Below are 18,722 nucleotides of genomic sequence, written 5' to 3'. Positions count from 1 at the left end.
GACTCTATCCACACAGTTATGTACTCCACAATTCTCTTTAGCACATTTCTTCTCTCCAGTACTCAGTCCCATGAACAGGCATGGCCGTAAAAAGGAAAGAGTCCACGTTCCCTGAACCACTTAATGAGGAGCAGAAGTTCAATTTCTCCACCGGCAAAATACAGCCTGTGACTAAGCAGGTGTTTCTTTTTTTAAAGATTTATTTGTTTTTATACAAGAACCGGGGTACAGGCCAGACGCATGGGAGGGTGAGAGGATTCACCAGAGACAGAGTGGGGAACAGAACAGGCAGACTGACTGAAATACACTGCTGAGGGGAGCAGCGGGCGAGACAGGAGAGGTCTGCTTCGCAATGTGGGATTCCCGGCCTGCCGGGATCGAACCCGTGCTGCAGAGGGTGCGGACAGCTTCACAGTGCAGTGCTCAACCGCCTGCGCCACCAGGGAGGCCCTAAGGAGGTGTTTCTTTTCCCTTTCTGCCTGCTGTGTCTGTGCAAGTGTCTTTTTCTTTCCTTTTCCTAATATCCCTGTCTTTTTAAAAAGTAAAAAAGGAAAGAAAGGAAAGGAAGGGAAGGGAAGGGAAGGGAAGGGAAGGGAAGGGAAGGGAAGGGAAGGGAAGGGAAGGGAAAGGGAAGGGAAGGGAAGGGAGGGAAGGGAAGGGAAGGGAAGGGAAAGGAAGAAAGAAGTGAGGAGCTGAGCTGAACAAAGAGCCGGGTGAAGCAAAGGAAAGAAAGAAAGAAAGGAGAGAGAGAGAGAGAGAGAGAGAGAGAGAGAAAGAGAGAAAGAGAGAAAGAGAGAAAGAGAGAAAGAGAGAAAGAGAAAGAGAGAAAGAGAGAAAGAGAGAAAGAGAGAAAGAGAGAAAGAGAGAAAGAGAGAAAGAGAGAAAGAGAGAAAGAGAGAAAGAGAGAAAGAGAGAAAGAGAGAAAGAAAGAAAGAAAGAAAGAAAGAAAGAAAGAAAGAAAGAAAGAAAGAAAGAAAGAAAGAAAGAAAGAAAGAAAGAAAGAAAGAAAGAAAGAAAGAAAGAAAGAAAGAAAGAAAGAAAGAAAGAAGTGAGGAGCTGAGCTGAACAAAGAGCCGGGTGAAGCTATGTAACACAGCAGGCAGGTGGGCTCAGCAAAGACAGGGAGAGATCAGTGGAGAAGGGCCCGCTTCCTTCTTGGCTTTGGACTTGCCCCAGGGACTTGGGGGGCACGGAATGACTCTTGTGGTGGAGATGCACGCAGAGACGCTTGAGAGTGACATGAGTGACAAACGTGAGGGGAGGCTGACACCTGGCAGTTGTTATCTGGATTTGTACTTTGCTTTTGCTTCTTTTGTCCCAGATGTGCCTGACCCCTCCCCCCACCTTCCTATGGTTCCCTGTCAGAAGGTGCCTTAGACTTGTGGAGAGCTTTTGGGCCTCAGCAGCCCTGCTTCAGGACAACCTTGTTTGGCTGGGCGTTTACCCACAAGGGTCTGGTTAACTTCACTTCAGTATTCTATTGGGAAATTATTATCCTTTCTTCTCTCCTCTCTCTATGCACATTAATCATATTAAAGTTGTTTTACACTAAGTCTCCCTTGTCTTTGTGCACACGGATGGCCGGACCCCTTTGGAGTATACAAGATTGGGGGTCTGGGGTAGCCCTCCTTCTGTCCGCTAACACTATTTCCTTAGCTCAGGAATTGCTAAGGCAGAGGCATTGCTCTGCCTCTGGGCTCCCTCTCTGGATAATGTCCTGGAAATGCTCTCAAGCAGTAAACTAGAACAATTGCAGGGTTCATCCCACTTGTTTCTCTCCTCTCTGGGGTCATTGTCCCTTGCCCTCTAATGTCCATTGTCATGCAATTGGTTTTATGCATTTTTTTTTTTTTTTTGCCCTGTTGGGCTGATTATTTCAGGAAGGAGCATTAATCTGGGACTTGCTACTCCATCTTGGCTGGAAGGGGAAGGTGTATATGTACTTTAAATATACTTTTTTGTTCAAATCATGGAATTGAAGGTTTCAATAATTCCAGTTTTGGAATCACCCACCACATATTCCATTTGCAAAGCCATTCCTTGCTGTCAAACCCATGAGGCAAAGCAGACTGTCTTTCTCAGAAGAAGTTGGATTTTGTTTTTCAATTTCAAATAAACGCGATTAATAGGCATACTACATCAACCTCACATTTTTGAATTTTAATTATTAGGTGGGGAATGTGCAGAATTGAGCCTGAGGGCCGCACCCTTCAAAATATCTCCTAGAAGCTCTGTAGGTATTGTCCTCACAAGGATTTCCTTAAGCAGTGCATTCTCAAGTAGACCTTTTTTTTTTTTTTTTTTTTTTTTTTTTTTTTTATAGAGGCATGCTTTATTTATTTGTTTGCTGGTTTGTTTGTTTGTTTTGTTTATACATGCACTGGGTACAGTCAGAAGCGCGGGAGGGTGGGAGAATTCACCAGAGCCAGAGCGGGGAGCAGAGCAGGCAGAAGGACCGAAGTACACTGCTGAGGGGAGCAGCGGGCGGCAGGAGAGGTCTGCGCGCCATGCGGGACCCTCCTCCGGTGGCCGGGGAGCAGCCGGGGATCGAGCCGGCGCCATAGAGGCCGCGGGCAGCTTCGCAACCCAGCGCTCAACCGCTGGGCCACCGGGGAGGCCCTCAAGTAGACCTTTTATTTATTTTTTATAAAGCAGACTGCAGGATTTAGAAGGGTGGGGGTCAGCTGGGGAAGGGGAGTGCAGGCAGATGCAAGACTCCTTCTTAGTCTGATCAATAGGAGAACACACAAAGACGGAAGCTCTGGAAATTGATTTCCTTCAAACTATCTGTTGTAGCTACTGCCTAGAAAATCTTCATGTCCCTGTAGGAATGCAAGCCCTAGTTGAAGGCCTTTGATGCCAACTGTTTGAAGTCATTGGAGCCATTACTGCTTCCTTCAATGTAATGGAAGGGATGGAAAAAGAAGCAGGCAGGAGAAGGGGAAAGTAAGTTGGGGACTTGATGCCTTGGAGGTGAGGAGATTTCTTTCTGATACTGCCAGTTTTCTTTACTGAAGAATGACTTTTTTTTTGTCTACTGAAAGTGTGGGTGTGAGGAGAGAATGATCAAGTATGAAATGGACATTGCAAAGAATGGAAACTAATAATTAGAATGGAAACTACAATAGCTAGACAGGGTCAAGGGGTCAGCTGAGGTTGGTGGTCATGAGCACAAAACAACATCCATCTGCCCAGTTACGTGATTTCCAGTAGCAACACTAAAGCTTTGATGTTAGTGAATTTGGTAAAATGCTGCTCTTTTCCCTATGTTGAGGTAGAAGGTGAATATTCACACAGAAGCCTCATAGTAATTATAAATTTATCAAGGTCCTTCCAGCATTCTCAGCACTCTATGACTTGGACAGCCAGACATTTACATAATGCGTAGTGGCTTTCTTTTGTTTGTCATCTTCCCAGCGAAGTGGGTGACAATTTCTTCTCTTAAGCATAAACACCCCCAGTCCTTGAGTTACAGTCATCCCTGTGAATAAGGGTGAGAGTAGCAAGGGTGAGGAATGACTGTTTTTCCTATCCACAGGTAAATGGGATCGTGACACAAAGCATGGGGTGCCAGAGAGCTAGCTGATCATTGCCCACATGTATTGTGAAATTCTGGGACAAAGGCACCATGAGGAGAGATTGGAAACTCTCAGGTGATGAGAGGTGACAACAGGTGATGACTATTAACCAATGTCTCCTCTCTCCTTATCCCTTTACCTGCCTCCCTGGCCCAGCATGCACAGGGAGAAGAGTGGAATGAACTGGAGGGGGTGAGGAAGTTTAGCTTATCTATTTCATGTGAGATGTCTCCTTCAGAATCGGGCTCCGCTGGGATATTGCCTGAATATCATGGTGTGGGATATGCCATGTGCCAGAAAAATCTAAGATTCTACCAGTCAAATCTATTTCTGTCTAATACCGTCTCCCTCGAAGTCCCCAAAGTGCCACAATCACAGAGGGATGTTTTTTTCCATAGTAGCAAACTACACCAAGTTATATTTAATAATATACAGTTCACATACCTATAATACTCTGAGGGTGAGGGCCTCCCCGGTGGCGCAGTGGTTGAGCGTTGGGTTGCGAAGCTGCCCGCGGCCTCTGCAGCGCTGGTTCGATCCCGGCTGCTCCCCGGCCACCGGAGGAGGATCCCATATGGCACGCAGACCTCTCCTGCCGCCCGCTGCTCCCTTCAGCAGTGTACTTCCGTCCTTCTGCCTGCTCTGGTCCCTGCTCTGCCTCTGGTGAATTCTCTCACCCTCCCGCGCCTCTGACTGTACCCAGTGCTTGTATAAATAAATAAATAAATCTTTAAAAAAAAAAAAAATACTCTGAGGGTGAGTTCAAGGATCTGTTAGCACAAATAAGAGAAATGACCTGAAGACCCAAATGAATGTCAATGTAATTCTCTCTCAAAGTGTCTCAGTGGGAAGAAACCATTTCTTAGGTTTTCCAGAACAAACATGGATGCTTTAACTGGTTTTCCCCTGCTTTCAAAGCATGCTTCTAAGGCTCTCCAAGGCCACACACTCATTGTAACCACCCATACTAACAATAAAGTGAATAGTTCTGAGATGCAAAGGAAATTGAAAATGTTTTAATCCCACTCTCCAAAACTGGGGCTACAGAGGTGGGCTGGATTATCCACTGATGTGGGCTGGGCCACCCCGCGCATGAGGTGATGTTTTAGTTTACCTCTAGTCCTTCAATTTGCTTCTAGCCCTCTGGGGCCAGCCGTATAAAGAACAAATCCAGTTCGTACCTCAGCTGCTCTGGCACGTCTCTCTTCCTGCAGAGTTGCGTAGCCCTGGCCTGTAAGAGTGGGGCCCAGAAATCCCAGAGTAGGGCCCTCGGCTGTGCCTGAATTCCCCCACCCCCATCCCTCTGTACTCAAACATTTGTTTTCAGGCAAAGTTTTTGAAGCTCCGGTGCTTGACACAATGTCCCTTTGCAAGACATATAAGAGGGCACAGAGGAACAGGTTCTTTTTGGCCCTGCCATAACATGGAACAGAAGGGCCTCTGGGACTGGCCAAGAAGCAACTCATATGCTGGACTCTCTTTTGAGTCAAGAACAGACTGCTACTTATGCTCAGGCGGAAGGGCTCACCTCATCCCTCTGACTCATTGTCCCAGACGAGACCAGAGCTCTCTTGGCTTGGCTGTGTGACAACAGAGGAACACAGTCCACGCTGGGAGAAGCCAGGACCCTGAGGAACAGCCGGAGGCCCGGGCAGCTGAATTCCACTTGGCCAGGAAGAGAGAAAAGTTGCTTCAGACAGATTCACAGGGGGGGGCGAGGGGAGGGGAGGAGGGGAGATCCAACTTAGGTCCTAGTCACTCCCCTCTCCTCCCCAGTGTCAGGAGTCACATGGTTTAATCAGCAACTTATCCTGTCACTCCTGCCATGGTCTTCTGCCTCTTCCACGCTCCTGTGTCTCATTTGGGTTTCTGCCCCATTTTTCATGGGCTAATTGGGGTGGGAGTGAGGGCTCGACTGTATAGGGAAAAAGCAAAACAAAACCCCTGGGTTTGCCTCCAGTTCTGCCTCAGACTGGCTCTAGAAAAATCCCCTCCCTTTGTGATATTCATCTGCAAAACAGCTTTTTCATACCACATTCTATGGAGATGCCTGGAATTTGAGGGTTCTGTGGAGACCCTAAGGAGCTGCACTAGAAAGGGAAACTGAGCTGCTCTAAACTCCCCCAGCCAGCACCTACCAAAGGAGGTGCTCTGCTTTTCAAAATCTGTTTTATATAGTGTGTTGCCACACAAGGATTCTTTGGAGAAAGGGTCCTGAGGCCACACAGTTTGAAAACTGCCAGAATGGATGATGGTTTGAGATACTTGGACTTCTGAAACCCAGCTCAAGTCATTCCTCCTCCAGGAAGCCTTCCTGGTTATCAAGTCCCAGATATGTGAGCTCCAGCAATACTGACGACTCTCAATACTGACCGGCATCCGGCTCTCAGCACACACTGCATGGTGCCATTGATGACTGATGCCTGCAGGTATGTATGAGCTGTTTGCCCAGCTAGAGGGTGAGTTCCTTGAAGACAGGTGGTCCATGTTCCTCTCGTGCTTCTGTTCTCTAGTGCCATATGCACAGCAGATAGTCAGTAAACTTGTGGATGCTCCAAGGGTCCCCTATTCCCCATTGGATAAAACCTTCCATGGAGACTCTGCTTGGGGGAGGGCGAATGAGTCTTTGGTCTGCTGAGTACTCCAGGAAAGACCCATTGTCAGGGCAGGACAAGTCCCCGTGACTTGGGGAACAGCTTAAGACCCACACTCCTCAAAAGGGCCTCAGGCCCTAATTGGCCCGAACCCCTGCCTTCACTGAACTCTGGCCAACCTCTACTGCCTTCAGTTCCTCTCCTGGCATAGGTTGTCCATAGCCTGTGGCCATGCTTGACCTTCAACCTGGGAATCAGTCCCAGCCCCACCAGACTTCCCCATGGATGGTATGTGAATCAGCTGGATCTGGAGGGCAGCACGAAGGAACGCCAGGGTTTGCTCAGAGTAGCTCTCTCTGGAGCTGGAGGCCTAACAGGAGGAGGCAGGGGACTTTCCTCAGGCACCTGAGAAGGCAGGTTGCAGGAGAATGCAGAGGTGAAAGCTCAAGACCTCTACAGGCCATGTCCTCTAGGCAGGTAGCCGGGAGGAGGTGTGAGATAGAAATCCTGCTCTGCTATGTGCAAGCTATGTGACTTTGCGCAAGTCACTTAATCTTCACTTACTCTCAACTCTTTTGCCTATAAATTGGGGGCAAAAGCACCTGGCCAGCTACAGGCTATCCCACAAGGAAGTAGTGAGATTCGAAGGAGATAATGTGTATGGAAGGGTCCTGTAAACTAAAAGATGCAGGGAGGTAAAAGGTTCTTATTGTTTGTGAATGAGGAGAGCACCAGAGCCTGCTTCCTACAAGGCCCTATCCTGCAATTTGGGGATGCTCCGAGGCTGACCATCCCTTCTTCTGCTTCACTCCCAGCAACCATTCTGCCTGCCCTTGAGTTCCTGGTCAGACTGAAGAGTGTGAGGGGGGCAGGGCAGCTCAGGACGGGGGAACAGGCCCAATTCTGACCCACAGACATTCCCTAAAGAGAAATGTTCTGATAAGAGCCCCTGAAGGGTGTGAGGCCCAGGAGGCTGCTGAGATTCCTGGGGGGCTCTGGTGGTTTGTGAGGTATCCTGGCAGGGTCCCAAGGACTGGGGCCCTCAGTTCGACTGAGCTTCTTGTCACTTGGGGTGGGGGCCAGGTCAGCCTCTTCTGATGCCTGGAGCTACACATGTGGGCTCTCCCCTTCCAGAAGTGGGTTCTGGTTGGCACTGTAGGGGTTGAGGAGCCCTCAGCAGGTCACATGGAGAGTTACCTTCCTCACTAAATCCTCCAGATATAGACAGTAAGTAGCAGCCTGCATTGAGGCTAGAACATCTGGCAGGGTTTAAAATCCACAGCTGAAGAGTGAGACCCTGCCATGCTGTTATGGGGAAACAGGAGCCAGCCTGGCACTGCACCTGCCATGTCACCCATGACGGGCTTCTGCGCCGAGGTCTGGCCTCCCTGGCCTTCCTCAGCTACTGTAGCCTGAAGTGTGGGTGCTGGGCCTGCGCAGCCAAACATCTGGTAGATCTGGTTGACTGTTGGGCAGCACCACGGGGCTGCCATCTGCCGGCCCCCCACGGCCCTTCCAGGATGAGCTGCTCTGGTGGGAGGCAGGCAGTGATGGATCATACACGGTCTCCTTCAGCGCCAGCCACAGGGTGTCCCGCTTCCCATTCAGCAGGCCGCGCTCAGGTACAGTTTGCTCAGTTTCGTCCAGGTCCTCTGGGGAGGCACCCATGGAATCCGGCACACGGGCACTGGGCTCAGAAGTGCTCAGGCAGGTTTCATCGGAGACGCTGAGCCCTTCCAGGGTGCTGGCAGAGGAGCAGAGGCATTCAGGAGGCACTGAAGCCTTGGGCTTGGGGGAGTTGGCTGGGGCTTCAGGTGAGGCCTGTATGGGCTCAGCCTTCTGCCCTTGGGAGTCCTGCCTGGCCCGGGTTTTGGGGCTGGGGCCAGCCTGCTTATAGGGCGAGGAGGTCTGCAGGGCTGGGCACTGGCTGAAGACTGCCTGGTGGTCCAGGAACAGCTCTCTTGGGGAGGCAGGGGCCAGTGGAGGCCGGGAGCAGTAGGGGCCGTCATGGAGCTGCAGATCCTCAGAGAGCACAGAGGGCCGGTGGGACAGCTTGCTGGTGGCTGTGCTGGTGTCAAAGCTGGGGCTCCGGCGCCGTGCCAGGGGCTGTAGCTCATATTGCTCTGAGCAGGACCCAGGCACCCCTCCCCCCGGCCCTGGTCGTGGGCGGCCTACCTTCTCCCCACTGGGCTCCCTGTTTCCAGCATCCCACGGTAGGTGGGCACAAGGCCAGAGGATTTGCCCACAGTTCTTCTCTGGCCCAAAGAAGCAGCATAGAGACTGGAAGAAGAAGCTGGCGAAGCCGCAGCTGACACACTTGACCATCATGAGGACGATGCCCAGCTTGCGATACAGCAGCACGGTGGCAGGCAGCATGAGCACGCCAGCCGCAAATAGCGCTGCAGCCGCCACCGCCGTAGCGCAACTGGTTTGGCGCAGCGAGAAGGCCACACGACTCAGGCGGTCGGGGTGTGGGCACAGGTGATAGGAGATGCAGTAGTTGACAGTGAAGTCCACGGAGAGTCCCACCGAGGCAGAGAGAAAGAGGGCCTCGGCAGTGTTGAGCTGCCATTCCAGGAGCACCAGGAGCCCCACTGTGAGCAGCACGGTGCCTGCCACAGCTGCCACGGAGAACAGGCTCAGTGGGACGTTCCAAGTGCCCAGTAAGAGTGTGGCAAAGGCCAACGCCAGAGCCAGGCCCAGCACCACAGCAGGTTCTGTGCTCAGGCTGTGCTGCAGGCTGTAAAGCTCCAGTTTGCTGGTGAACCAACCTCTGCGGAGGCCCAGAGGGGCCCGCCCCAGCTCTGCCGCCAGCCAGTGGCTGATCTCAGTGTAGAAGTGGTGGGCCTGGCTGTAGTCAGGACTGTACAGGAAGCTGGTCTGGAATTGTAGGACCAGGGCAGCCAGGTTGCCCTGGGTATTGAAGCGGGGTCCCACGTCACGGGTGCTATCTGGGCCTTGTTCCAGTGCCATCATCTTGAGGCAATGCAGGAAGAGCTGGGGTGCCCAGGGGAAGTCCGAGTGCCTACAGCAGAGGCCTGGCCCTAGGCGGGCACAACCTGGGCTCTCCATCCAGAGCTGGAGGGCCTCCACGAAGCATAGTGTGGGCCAACCCTCCGGCTGGACGCCAAAGAAGCTCTGATTACGGGCTCCGTGGCAGAGGGCCAACAGCCAGCGCTGCGCCTCGGGACTGCTGGCTGAGAAGGCAGGGTCACTCACTAGGGAGGTGTTGCTGCGAGGATCCAGGGGGTCACCAGTGTCCACGGGCAGGATGCCCCACACCAAAACCACAGGCATATGGCTGCCCTCGCCCTGAGGCAGACGCTCGAACAGGAACTGCTGGCGGTACTCTGCATCGAAGCGCTCGAAGGGGTGGCTGGGCCTGAAGACCTGGCCGCTGCGCGGGGGCAGCGTGGGCAGCCGGAGGCGGGGGCTGACGCCCGCGATGTAGGCGCCCCCTGCAGCCAGTGCCGCGAACCAGCAGATCCAGATGTAGCGGAACTTGATGACGCCGCAGGGCAGCAGGCGCTGGAAGAGCAGGCGGGAGGTGCTGGCAGCCGCCCTGCGGAGGCTGCGGAGCCGCCGGTGCAGCGCCAGCGCCAGCCGCCGGGGCGCGCTGCCCCCCCAAGCGCCCTGCACCCCGGGCGCGCAGCCTCGCGCCAGGTAGCGCTCGTGGAGCACGGCGGAGGAGGGCAGCCAGGCCAGCGTGAGCGCCAAGTGCGCCAGCACAGACGTGCCCATGTAGAGGGCGAAGCAGCGCACGGCTGGCAGGCGGCTCAGGTAGCTGGCGTAGAAAGCCGCCCCCGTGGTGAGGCCGGACACCAGCAGCAGGTAGCCAAAATGGTGCATGGTGCGGCCCACGCGCTGCTCCAGGCCCCCGGAGGGCAGCTGGCTCTTGCTGAGGCGCCACAGATCGAAAAAGATGAGCGTGTGGTTGGCGCAGACGCTGCTGAGCAGGACAAGGGCTGCCAGATTGACAAAGGGGAAGTAGGCCATGCGGAAAGCCACGTGGTAAAGAAAGAAGGCAACCAGCAGGGAGCCCAGCACCCCCAGCAGCACCATGAGCGTGAGGAAGAGTGACCGCAAGTAGAGGGCAATGCTGAGGAAGATGGCAGCCAGGGCCAGCAAGGGGTAGACCGTGTCCTGGGCTAGGTAGTGCTTCAGCAGCTCCTGCTTGAGGCCCAGGTCCATGCCCGTGATGGATGTGTAGTTGTCAGACAGCCCCCAAGGGGCCGCCAAGCGGTCCAGGTAGATGCCCATCATGGAGGCACCCTTTGGGGTGGGCAGGAAGAGCAGGCTGTACTTGAGGGAGGGTACCTGGTAGTCAGCAGTCTGGGGACTCAGAAAGTCCCGGTCAAGCAGAAAGTGAAGGAGCTGGTAGACGGCGCTACTCCGAGAGCACTTGATGGGGACCTGGGCACAGCTTGGAGGCTTGTCTTGCCCAGGTCCTAGACAAGAGGGCACCAGGGCACCACGGTGGTAGTAGAGGGCACAGGCCCGAAGCAGGGCGAGTGTGCGGGCTGCATCTGCTTGGGTGGTCTCCAGGCAGGAGGAGCGGTTGGAGAGCACGGCCACATAGTTGCCCAGGGACCAGCTGGGGCAGCACTCGTTGGCTGCTGTACGTTGGCACAGCACCCCAAAGTGGGCATGGGAGCGGATCTGTAAGGCACACACAGAAGGAGAGAGCTCAGGGGCAGCCCAGGGGTGCAGATTGCCCAGATGTCTGAGTTCCTCTCACCTTTCGAGTTGCAGGGCAGAGGCAGATATTTTGACAGCGCGGCAGAACTGGCTTGTCTAAGAGCTGCCTTTGGTTCCTGGCTTGGGTGCCAGCAGCTACATCTTGACTCCATCAAAGAGGAAACTCAGGGATGCTTCCCAAGGCCTCAGCCTAAGAGGTCCTGACTTAAGGGTCCTAGAGCACACCCCAATTCTGCACTGTCTCAACCAGCAGTGGGAGTGGAGGCGGCAGCCATACGGGTCCAGGAACTTGTGGGGAAAGTGGAAGCCAGGACTGGGGTCACTGCCAAACCCTAACCACCTATGTCTGTTCACTGGGCTGCTTAAACCCTCGGAAGGAGAGGACAGTTTCATGACTCCTGTTCTCCCCTCCTGTTGCTGACACCATAGCAGCTGGGGTAGCGCAGAGGGCACTGGAATGGGAATCAGAGTCACCACATGGCTGTATGGCCTTGGACCTGAGATTATGGTGACAATGGTAACATTGATCGAGAAATGACTCTTTCCAGTCATCATGCTCTGTTTTTTAGAAATTCTGTTTTTAATTGTCACAACATCCCAATGAGGAAAGTATCATCATTATCCCCATTTTATATATACAAAGACCAAGGCACTGACAGGTTAAGAAAGGTGCCTGAAGTCACACAGCTCGGGCGCATGAGAGCTGGTCTGGAATTCAGGCATCTGACTCCACAGCACATACCCTTTGATACTTGGAACACCCTTGTGTGAAGTGAGCAGCTGGGGCTGCTTTGTGGCATCCACAGTGCTTTTAGCAGCAAACCTGTCTTCAGATGCTATTGTATGTGATTCGTCAGTAAGCACGAGTGCACTGGCTTCATAGGGTTTTGGGGGCCTTGGACCAGGACCTCCTCAATAGCTTTTGAGGTTCTTTTTTCAGGACCTTTTGAAAATCCTTGGGCTTTCTGCCAATACCTGTGTCTTGGCTGATCTGCAAATGGCTGGCTCTTCTTTCCCCACCCCAACTGAGGGCTTCTTAGGTAGGTCAGAATTATTCCCTAAGCAGGGAATGCTCTCCCCTGTCCACCCTGCAGCCCTAGCTCAGCTGCATTTCCTTGGGATCAGTTCCGGCTATCCCTGGCTCACTGCCTGCCCCCCCAGACCCTGACACCCACCAGCCAGCTCACCTGGTCCTGTTCCATGCGGCACATGGAGTGGATGGCGTGCAGGTTCCACAGGCTGCCGGCTGAGGTGGACATGAACACCAGCTGTGCATAGCTCTTCTCTGCAACACACCCCCAGAGCTCAGCCCTTTGGCCCCGGGTACTGGGCTCACCAAAGGGAAGATGCTAACCCAGGGCCAAGGTTCAGCTTCTCTGGAGCCCGAAATCTGTGCTTGGCTGCCTGAACCTGGGCCGGCATCCCTCCCCTGTGCTCCCACCCAGCTTGGCCCAACCTGACTGGAGCACCTGCCACAGGCACCATCATCCAGCTGTAAACCACCTTCTATGGCTTCAACATAGCCAGCTAGCCACCTTCTCTTTCTGCCTGTCCAAATTTGTTCTGTGTGTTCTAGGAGTGGGTCAGGAACTGGCTGGGCTTCCACTCACCAGGAGGGCCACAGAAGAAGTTCTCCTGCCCTCTGTCTTCCAGGGGCTCCACCATTCTCCGAGGCCGGATCACACCCTCCTGGGCACTGCTCCAGGGTACGGGGTTCACAGTGGTGTGGGGGTTTGAGCTGAGGTAGAGAGATGTGTGCCAGGCACCATCAAGGGGTGGAGGGCTTAGGGGCCACAACATGTTCAGGGGAAACACAGCAAGCCCTTCTGACCCACCTTTGGGGAGGTGACCTCATGTCCCCGTCTGAAGACCTCATTCCTCCCCCCTTTTCCCCATCAGTGGAAAGATGGATCCCCGTTACCTGTTCAACTCGAGATCTGGGGAAAGGGACAGCAGCTTTCTGGGGCCAGTGAGGGCCTGCAGTGCTCTCCAGACCACTAACTTGCGTCCAATGTCCGTGTCCCGTGGCTCAAAGCCCTGCAGGGAGAGGGCAGAGAAGAGCAGACAGACAGGGAGCGTCCCCCCGGCCCTTCTCACGCTTGCCCCTTGGGCTCCTGGAGCAGGAGGGCCAGCCCACCTGTCTAGTTTGTTGCATGAGGGTATCAACTCTATCCTACTCTCTGGAGACTGAGAGCCCACCGTTGCCATCCCACCCTGGCTCGGTCTGCTCCAACTTTCTGCCCCAGACCGAGCACAGTTGCCCATATGGGCCTGGGGTTCCCCTCTCCATCCCTCTCTACCCTTGGCCCCTCACCAGCAAGGGCTTGGAGAAGTCGGGCAGCTGGCTCCCCAAGAGTCCAGCCAGGGTGCAGAGGAGGATGACAGCCAGACACAGGAGCAGCGTGGCCACTGGCCACTCGGCAATCAGCTGGGAATAGCTGGGAAAGAGGAAGAGAACCCACCTGATTTGGTGTTGGGGGGTGACAGGGGGTCGCTGAGCTTAGGAGTCACCAATAGGGATGGTGGGACTAAACAGGGCACCAGCCTGGTCACCCCTGGGGTTCCAGAGAATGCCCAGTCTCACCTTTTTGGCATCCGAAAGGCCCGTTCCTGTCTGGGGAAGAAAAGAGACACTTGCTTGTCAAAGTCCTCTTGGGGGTGGGGAGAGAGAGAAGGTGGTAAGAATTCTTTTAGGCTTTCCAGCTCCTAAGCGCCACCCTTACTTCCTCCTCCGTTCTGGCTGCCTCTTCCAGCAGAGGCAGAGGACATCCGGGCTGCTTTCTGATGAAGGATTGCAGAGCCCTGGATGGCAGGCCTCACTTTTAAGCTCTGTCCCACCTCCTAGCGGCCACTGGCAGGCTGCTGGGCCCTCCTTACCTGACGCTGACCACATGGTGCTGCACAGATGGTGGCTTCCAGGCCCCATCACGCTGTGAGGGGGCTGGGGAAGGACTGAGGCTGGAGCCATGGGAGCACAGAGCTGCCCGGTCCCCAAGTCCTGGGAGGGAACTGCCTCCCCGGTATTCTTGTGGTGCCCGGGGATAGGTGAAGTTGGTAGGGGCCAAGGGGCTGGAAGGGCCCACAGGCTGGAGGGTGGAAGTTGCTGGTGGGGGTCCTGAAGAACTGGATGGGTCCTCAAGGGGGCAGCTGTGGAGGGAGCAGCTTTTCTCTGGGCTGGCCTCAGGTACCACGGCCTTTTTTTGAGACCTGGGGAGAGAGGAGGCAGGGAAGACGGGGGTGAGGATGATGGTGGGCCACCCATGCCCTGGCATTGTTCAGTGAGCAGAGACAGGGAGAAGGGAGCTCAAGGGGGTTCTAGTATTAGTCCCAGGGGAGAGGCGAGTTGGGTGGGCCCTCAGGGGCTAACCTTCTTCTAGGGGACCATTTTCTCATTCACTTAACTGTCCATACACCTTATGTGCTTTTACATATATGATCTTGTCTACTCCTCAACAGTAAGCACTTTCCTTATTTTATAGACATGAAAACTGAGGTTTGGCGAGACGTGAACGCACCCAGAGTAGGTGGGCAATATGCTGTAAGAGAGGAAACCACAGAGGGATGGACAACCCTACAGGAGGCCCAGCTTTGACGAGGTTGGGAGAGTCATGAAAAGGTTGGCAGAAGCAGCTGCTGCCTTTACACCATCCTTGGACCAAGAGGCAGGAGATTTGCTTAGCAAGTGTGTGCACAATTGGGAGAGGGCGTTGGGACCCCAAGGAACTTGCCCAGGGAGAGTCTGAAATAAGCCTCTTTTTTTCAGAATGACTCATGAGGGCCTCCCTGGTGGTGCAGGGGTTAAAGACAGCGCTATCAAACAAGTGGCAGCCACTGCAGCATGAGTTCGATCCCCAGCAGGCCAGGGAGCTACCCACATGGCGCAGCAGACCTCTCCTGTCTCTCCCGCTGCTCCCCTCAGCAGTGTATTTCAGTAGATCCTCCTGTTCTGCTCCCCACTCTCTGGTGAATCCTCTCATCCCCCACCCCTCTAGCCTGTACCCCATTTCTTGTATGCATAAACAAAATAAATCTTTTTTTTTAAATGAAATAAATCTTAAAAAACAAACAAAATGACTCATGAGGGTGCCTGTCTTTTTTTCCCCCCAGTTCCTCTACTTGGTCTCTGCATGGGCCCAGCCTCACTCTTTGGGCGTAGGGGGAGGTGGAGTCTCACCCCAGTGGCAGGATTGCCAGACCAAAGATAGGAGAAGATGGTCACAGAACAGAGTGCCTGAGGGCCGTGGGGGTTCCCAGAGGGGTTGTGGGCAGGGCAGCCTTGGCAGAGTCTGTCTCCTTCCTCCCATCTGCCTGGCTTGTCTGGCCTGCCAGAGCTGGCATAGCTGCCATGGGAGAGCCAGACCTACGCTGAGCCAACCCTGGCTGCTGCACTGCTGAAGGGGCTGTGGGCCAGAGTCCCTGCTATGGTGGCAAGTATAGTTGCCCATGGACGCTGGGTTCTGCCCAGAGACCAAGTAGAGGAATTGGAAAAAGTAAGGCAAGCTCTTCCTCTTCCTCCCAGAAGGCTGTCTGGATGGCACAGCAATCTGGGGGTTAATGCCCCTCATGCTGAGAGTAAAATGGGGGGTAGTGGGGGTGGGCTCCAGGCTCCAACATGCTTTAGATCTGGGGACTTGGGAAAGTCACAGTTCTTGGAGTGTTGGCATCCTGGTCTGTTGAGTGAGGGTATGGTGATAATGCCCCCCACCCCCTGCAGTTTGGGCATGAGAATGAACTGATGTGACATATGTGAGGTGCCTGGCTTGGAGCCTGGTGTGTGGAAGACACATTTGCTTTCCTGTCCCTTCCCACACTCAGTGCTGCAGGGAGTAGGTAACTTAAGAGGCATATTTATACTCACACTTCGACCTCTTCAGGCAACTCAGGTAATATATTTCCATTTTAGAACTTCTCACACCTTGAGAATCTCACTACATACACAATTATACTTTCCTCTTATTGAAAAGCTGCAGCAGAATTTAATTTCATGATTTAAATCAATGATACTTATTTTTTTTTACTCACTCAATGCTTGGAAAAATAAAAAAATGATCAAGGTTGTTTTAAATCAAGTCTTTAGTGAACACAAAGTTAATAACATAAGCAACCAGTGTCCTGGCAGATAAAAGATCCTATGGGACCATCACCTGGGCCACAGGGAAGCTAGGTAAGTGCGGACATCTTCTTTAATACTTTTATTCTGTGGGTATTTTTAGGGTTTCTGCCATTTGCTGAGCACTGTACTTGGTCTGAGTTGGGTCCTAAAGGCATGAAGATTCTCCATTAGTCTTGATCTCCCTCTTTAGGACAGGACTTGCCTTTGAGGTTGAGGCAGCTGGGCTACCTAAGCCAGCTGCGCATGGCCTAAAAGCACTCCCTGAGCATTGACTTGTCCTAGGAGTCAGACTTCCACTCGGAGGGAGTGTCCGCTTCCTTTTCATTAAGGGCAGCCCAAGCTCTGGGGATGCATGTTGCTGAGACAGGGAGCACTCTCCCTTAACTAGTCTGCTAAAGCTCACAAGTGCACCCTTCCTGAAGTGGCTCCCGTGCAAGTGGGATTCCAGTCTTCACACCCCGTTGGGGTCTCCCTAGTCCCAGGTTCTCCCTTCCACCCCTGTCCTGGGTCCTGGGGTCAGCTGTTCCCAAACCTCACTGTGCCCACCCTTGTCAATGGGGAAGGAATTGAAACTCTCCTCATTGCCACAGCTGTTGAGACCCATACCTTCCCTGCTTTCTCAGGATACTTACTGAGTTAAACACCCTAAGCCTCATGTGCATTAATTGTGAGCCTGGGCCCCTAGGCACATAACCATGTGCGATCTATGTGATCTCACACAGTGGCCAGGGCAGATGGGGGGAGCAGTTCATGCACCTAGAAAAGTAAAAAGGTAATTTTAAAAACACAAAAGGTGAGCTATTTCAAATTGCTCTATAACCCATGCATTCGTAACAGCTCTGTGGACGTGTGTATCAGTGCTGTCTTATTCATTGTGTGTCTATCTCCAGTGTGCTGCTTAGATCAGCAGGAGTAGATTTGTGCTGCTTGGGCTGAACTGAATCGAGTCCCTTTGCCTGTGCAGGGTCTCTGGAGAAATGTAGAGAGGATCCAGAAGTCTCAGGGAATTTCTGGAAGACAGCAAGTGGTTTCTGTGCCCAAGACTGACCCTCCTGTTCAGGAGAAGAGAGCTGACCAGATAGGGCTGACCCTTGGCAAAATATCCAAAGCAGCAAACAACTCTCCATTTCCTTCTAAGGATGCTTCTGGCCCCAGGCCCCTATCCTGGCCCTTCACTGTCCCTGCCCTGTCCATCCCCAACTCTTTGGTGAGGCCATAGTCCCAGGCAGTCCCCTGGTCCGGGGAACACTTCTATCCTCTGAAGCATCTTCCTTGAAAAAAAAAAATCTCTGTGACTTTTAATCTGAAAGATGGCTAAATCTATCTAGGCTCTGTGTTAACCATAGAGGGAAGAAAATATTTCTCTCTGCTTGTGGGGCCTCCTCTTTACTCTGAGGTAGAAAGGTATATTTTAATTGGGGCAGTCTGGAGCAATGTGTCCACCTTTGCCTTTCCCTCCCTCCACCCCATGCCTCTTATTTCAGTCCAGGCAGGAGAGAAAGGCAGTGTCATGTAAGGGGAGGGAGAATGGGGGCGGCAGACAAGGCAGGGCACAGAAATTACGCCATATTGCTACCTGGTTGGGCTGTTCCCTCATAAGTATGGTGGAGGCAGGGAGAGGAGAGGCAGAGACCTGGACCCTAGCAGGAAGGTGTCCTCCTGTCCCAGCAGTCTGTGGCTCCTTCCGGGACTATATTGACCACGGACTGACCCTCAGAACCTGCCCACCCGAGCGCCTCCAGCGAGTGCAGGTAGTTGCCACTCGCGGGACTCAGCCCACAAGTGCGCAGCCAGCCATGGGAGACAGGCTGGAGACTGACAGTGACGGACAAAGGCAGTTCCTGGTGTGGCGACCTGGTGCCTGTCCTCCCAGGACACACACCTTGGAGAGTCTTCTGCCCGCGACACACACGCGCCCTCAGCACACTGGCACGCTGGAAACGCGGGCTGAGGCTGCTGCGGGCCTGGGGCTGACTGGGAAGACGCAGGGGCAGGGCCTAGAGGGAGGGGCTCGGGAGGCCGGGGCCGTGGGGGAGGGGTGGGAACCCGGGGCCTTAGGGTTAAGGTAGAAATAGTGGGTGGGGCAGGTCTCTGGGGCAGTGAGGCTGTTGGGGGTTCCCAGTAAGGGGTACCTGGGAGAAAGAAAATTGATTCTGCAGGGTGAGGGCGTGGCCAGTGGAGCTGGGAGCGTGGAGGCTCGGGCGGGGACTCTGGGAGGGGCTGGGGAATCAATGGGAAAACATATGGCGGCTACTGGGGCTACCTGGGGCGGGGGTGCTGGGAGGTCCAGGAGCTGGGTGTGAGGAGCGTTCCTCCCTACCTGTCCGGGTTGCTGCCGTCTGGGGCCGCGGGCTCCCCCTCGGGCCGCTGCTCCCCTTCCGGACCCCGGCCGGGAGCCGGACCGCCGCCGCCGGGGCTGCCGCTGGCAGCGTCCATGCCCGTGGGCGGCGCCGCTGTCCGGGCGCTGGTGCTGAAGCGGCAGAGGCGGCAGCGGCGGCTGCTCCTGCGCATGCGCCAGTGCCGGGCGGGCCGTCGCTGGGCGGGGCCGGCGAGGAGCCCAGCCAATGGGCGCGGCGCCGATGGGCGGGGCCTGGCTTCCCGCGGCGCCGCTGCACGGCCGGGGAGGTTCGCGGTGGCTCAGACCCCTGGGCACGGGGGCGCGGTCCCCCTGCCCCGGATCCGAGGCTGCTGTTAGGGCGGGCAGGGGACCGGCGCTCGCGCACCGGCCTTTCGGGGGGC

General features: G+C 54.4%; 1 protein-coding gene across 1 annotated transcript; it reads right to left on the bottom strand.

The window, feature by feature from the left end:
• Positions 1 to 6,774: 6,774 nt before the first annotated feature.
• Positions 6,775 to 18,484, bottom strand: DISP2 (dispatched RND transporter family member 2). Its single transcript, XM_037501742.2, has 8 exons — positions 18,304 to 18,484; positions 13,748 to 14,077; positions 13,455 to 13,484; positions 13,185 to 13,308; positions 12,792 to 12,907; positions 12,481 to 12,608; positions 12,058 to 12,155; positions 6,775 to 10,831 (listed from the first exon to the last, which is right to left on the bottom strand). The coding sequence occupies exons 1-8, from the start codon at positions 18,417 to 18,419 to the stop codon at positions 7,571 to 7,573; spliced, it is 4,203 nt and encodes a 1,400-aa protein (XP_037357639.1). The 5' UTR covers positions 18,420 to 18,484; the 3' UTR covers positions 6,775 to 7,570.
• Between the last annotated feature and the right edge of the window lie 238 nt (positions 18,485 to 18,722).

Source organism: Talpa occidentalis, unplaced genomic scaffold (assembly GCF_014898055.3).
Source record: "Talpa occidentalis isolate TD23 unplaced genomic scaffold, MPIMG_talOcc4v2.1 talOcc4.11, whole genome shotgun sequence".
NCBI classification, from domain to species: domain Eukaryota; kingdom Metazoa; phylum Chordata; class Mammalia; order Eulipotyphla; family Talpidae; genus Talpa; species Talpa occidentalis.
This window is presented reverse-complemented; position numbering and strand designations above follow the sequence as displayed.

What these genes read in the sequence shown, in the direction of transcription:
- DISP2 (XM_037501742.2), bottom strand. Translation starts at nt 18,419, where the DNA reads ATGGACGCTGCCAGCGGCAGCCCCGGCGGCGGCGGTCCGGCTCCCGGC. An exon ending in CCAGATCTCGAGTTGAACAG is followed by an intron (nt 12,609 to 12,791) that starts GTAACGGGGATC and finishes TCTCTACCTCAG; the next exon opens with CTCAAACCCCCACACCACTG. An exon ending in GCCGCATGGAACAGGACCAG is followed by an intron (nt 10,832 to 12,057) that starts GTGAGCTGGCTG and finishes TGTGCCTTACAG; the next exon opens with ATCCGCTCCCATGCCCACTT.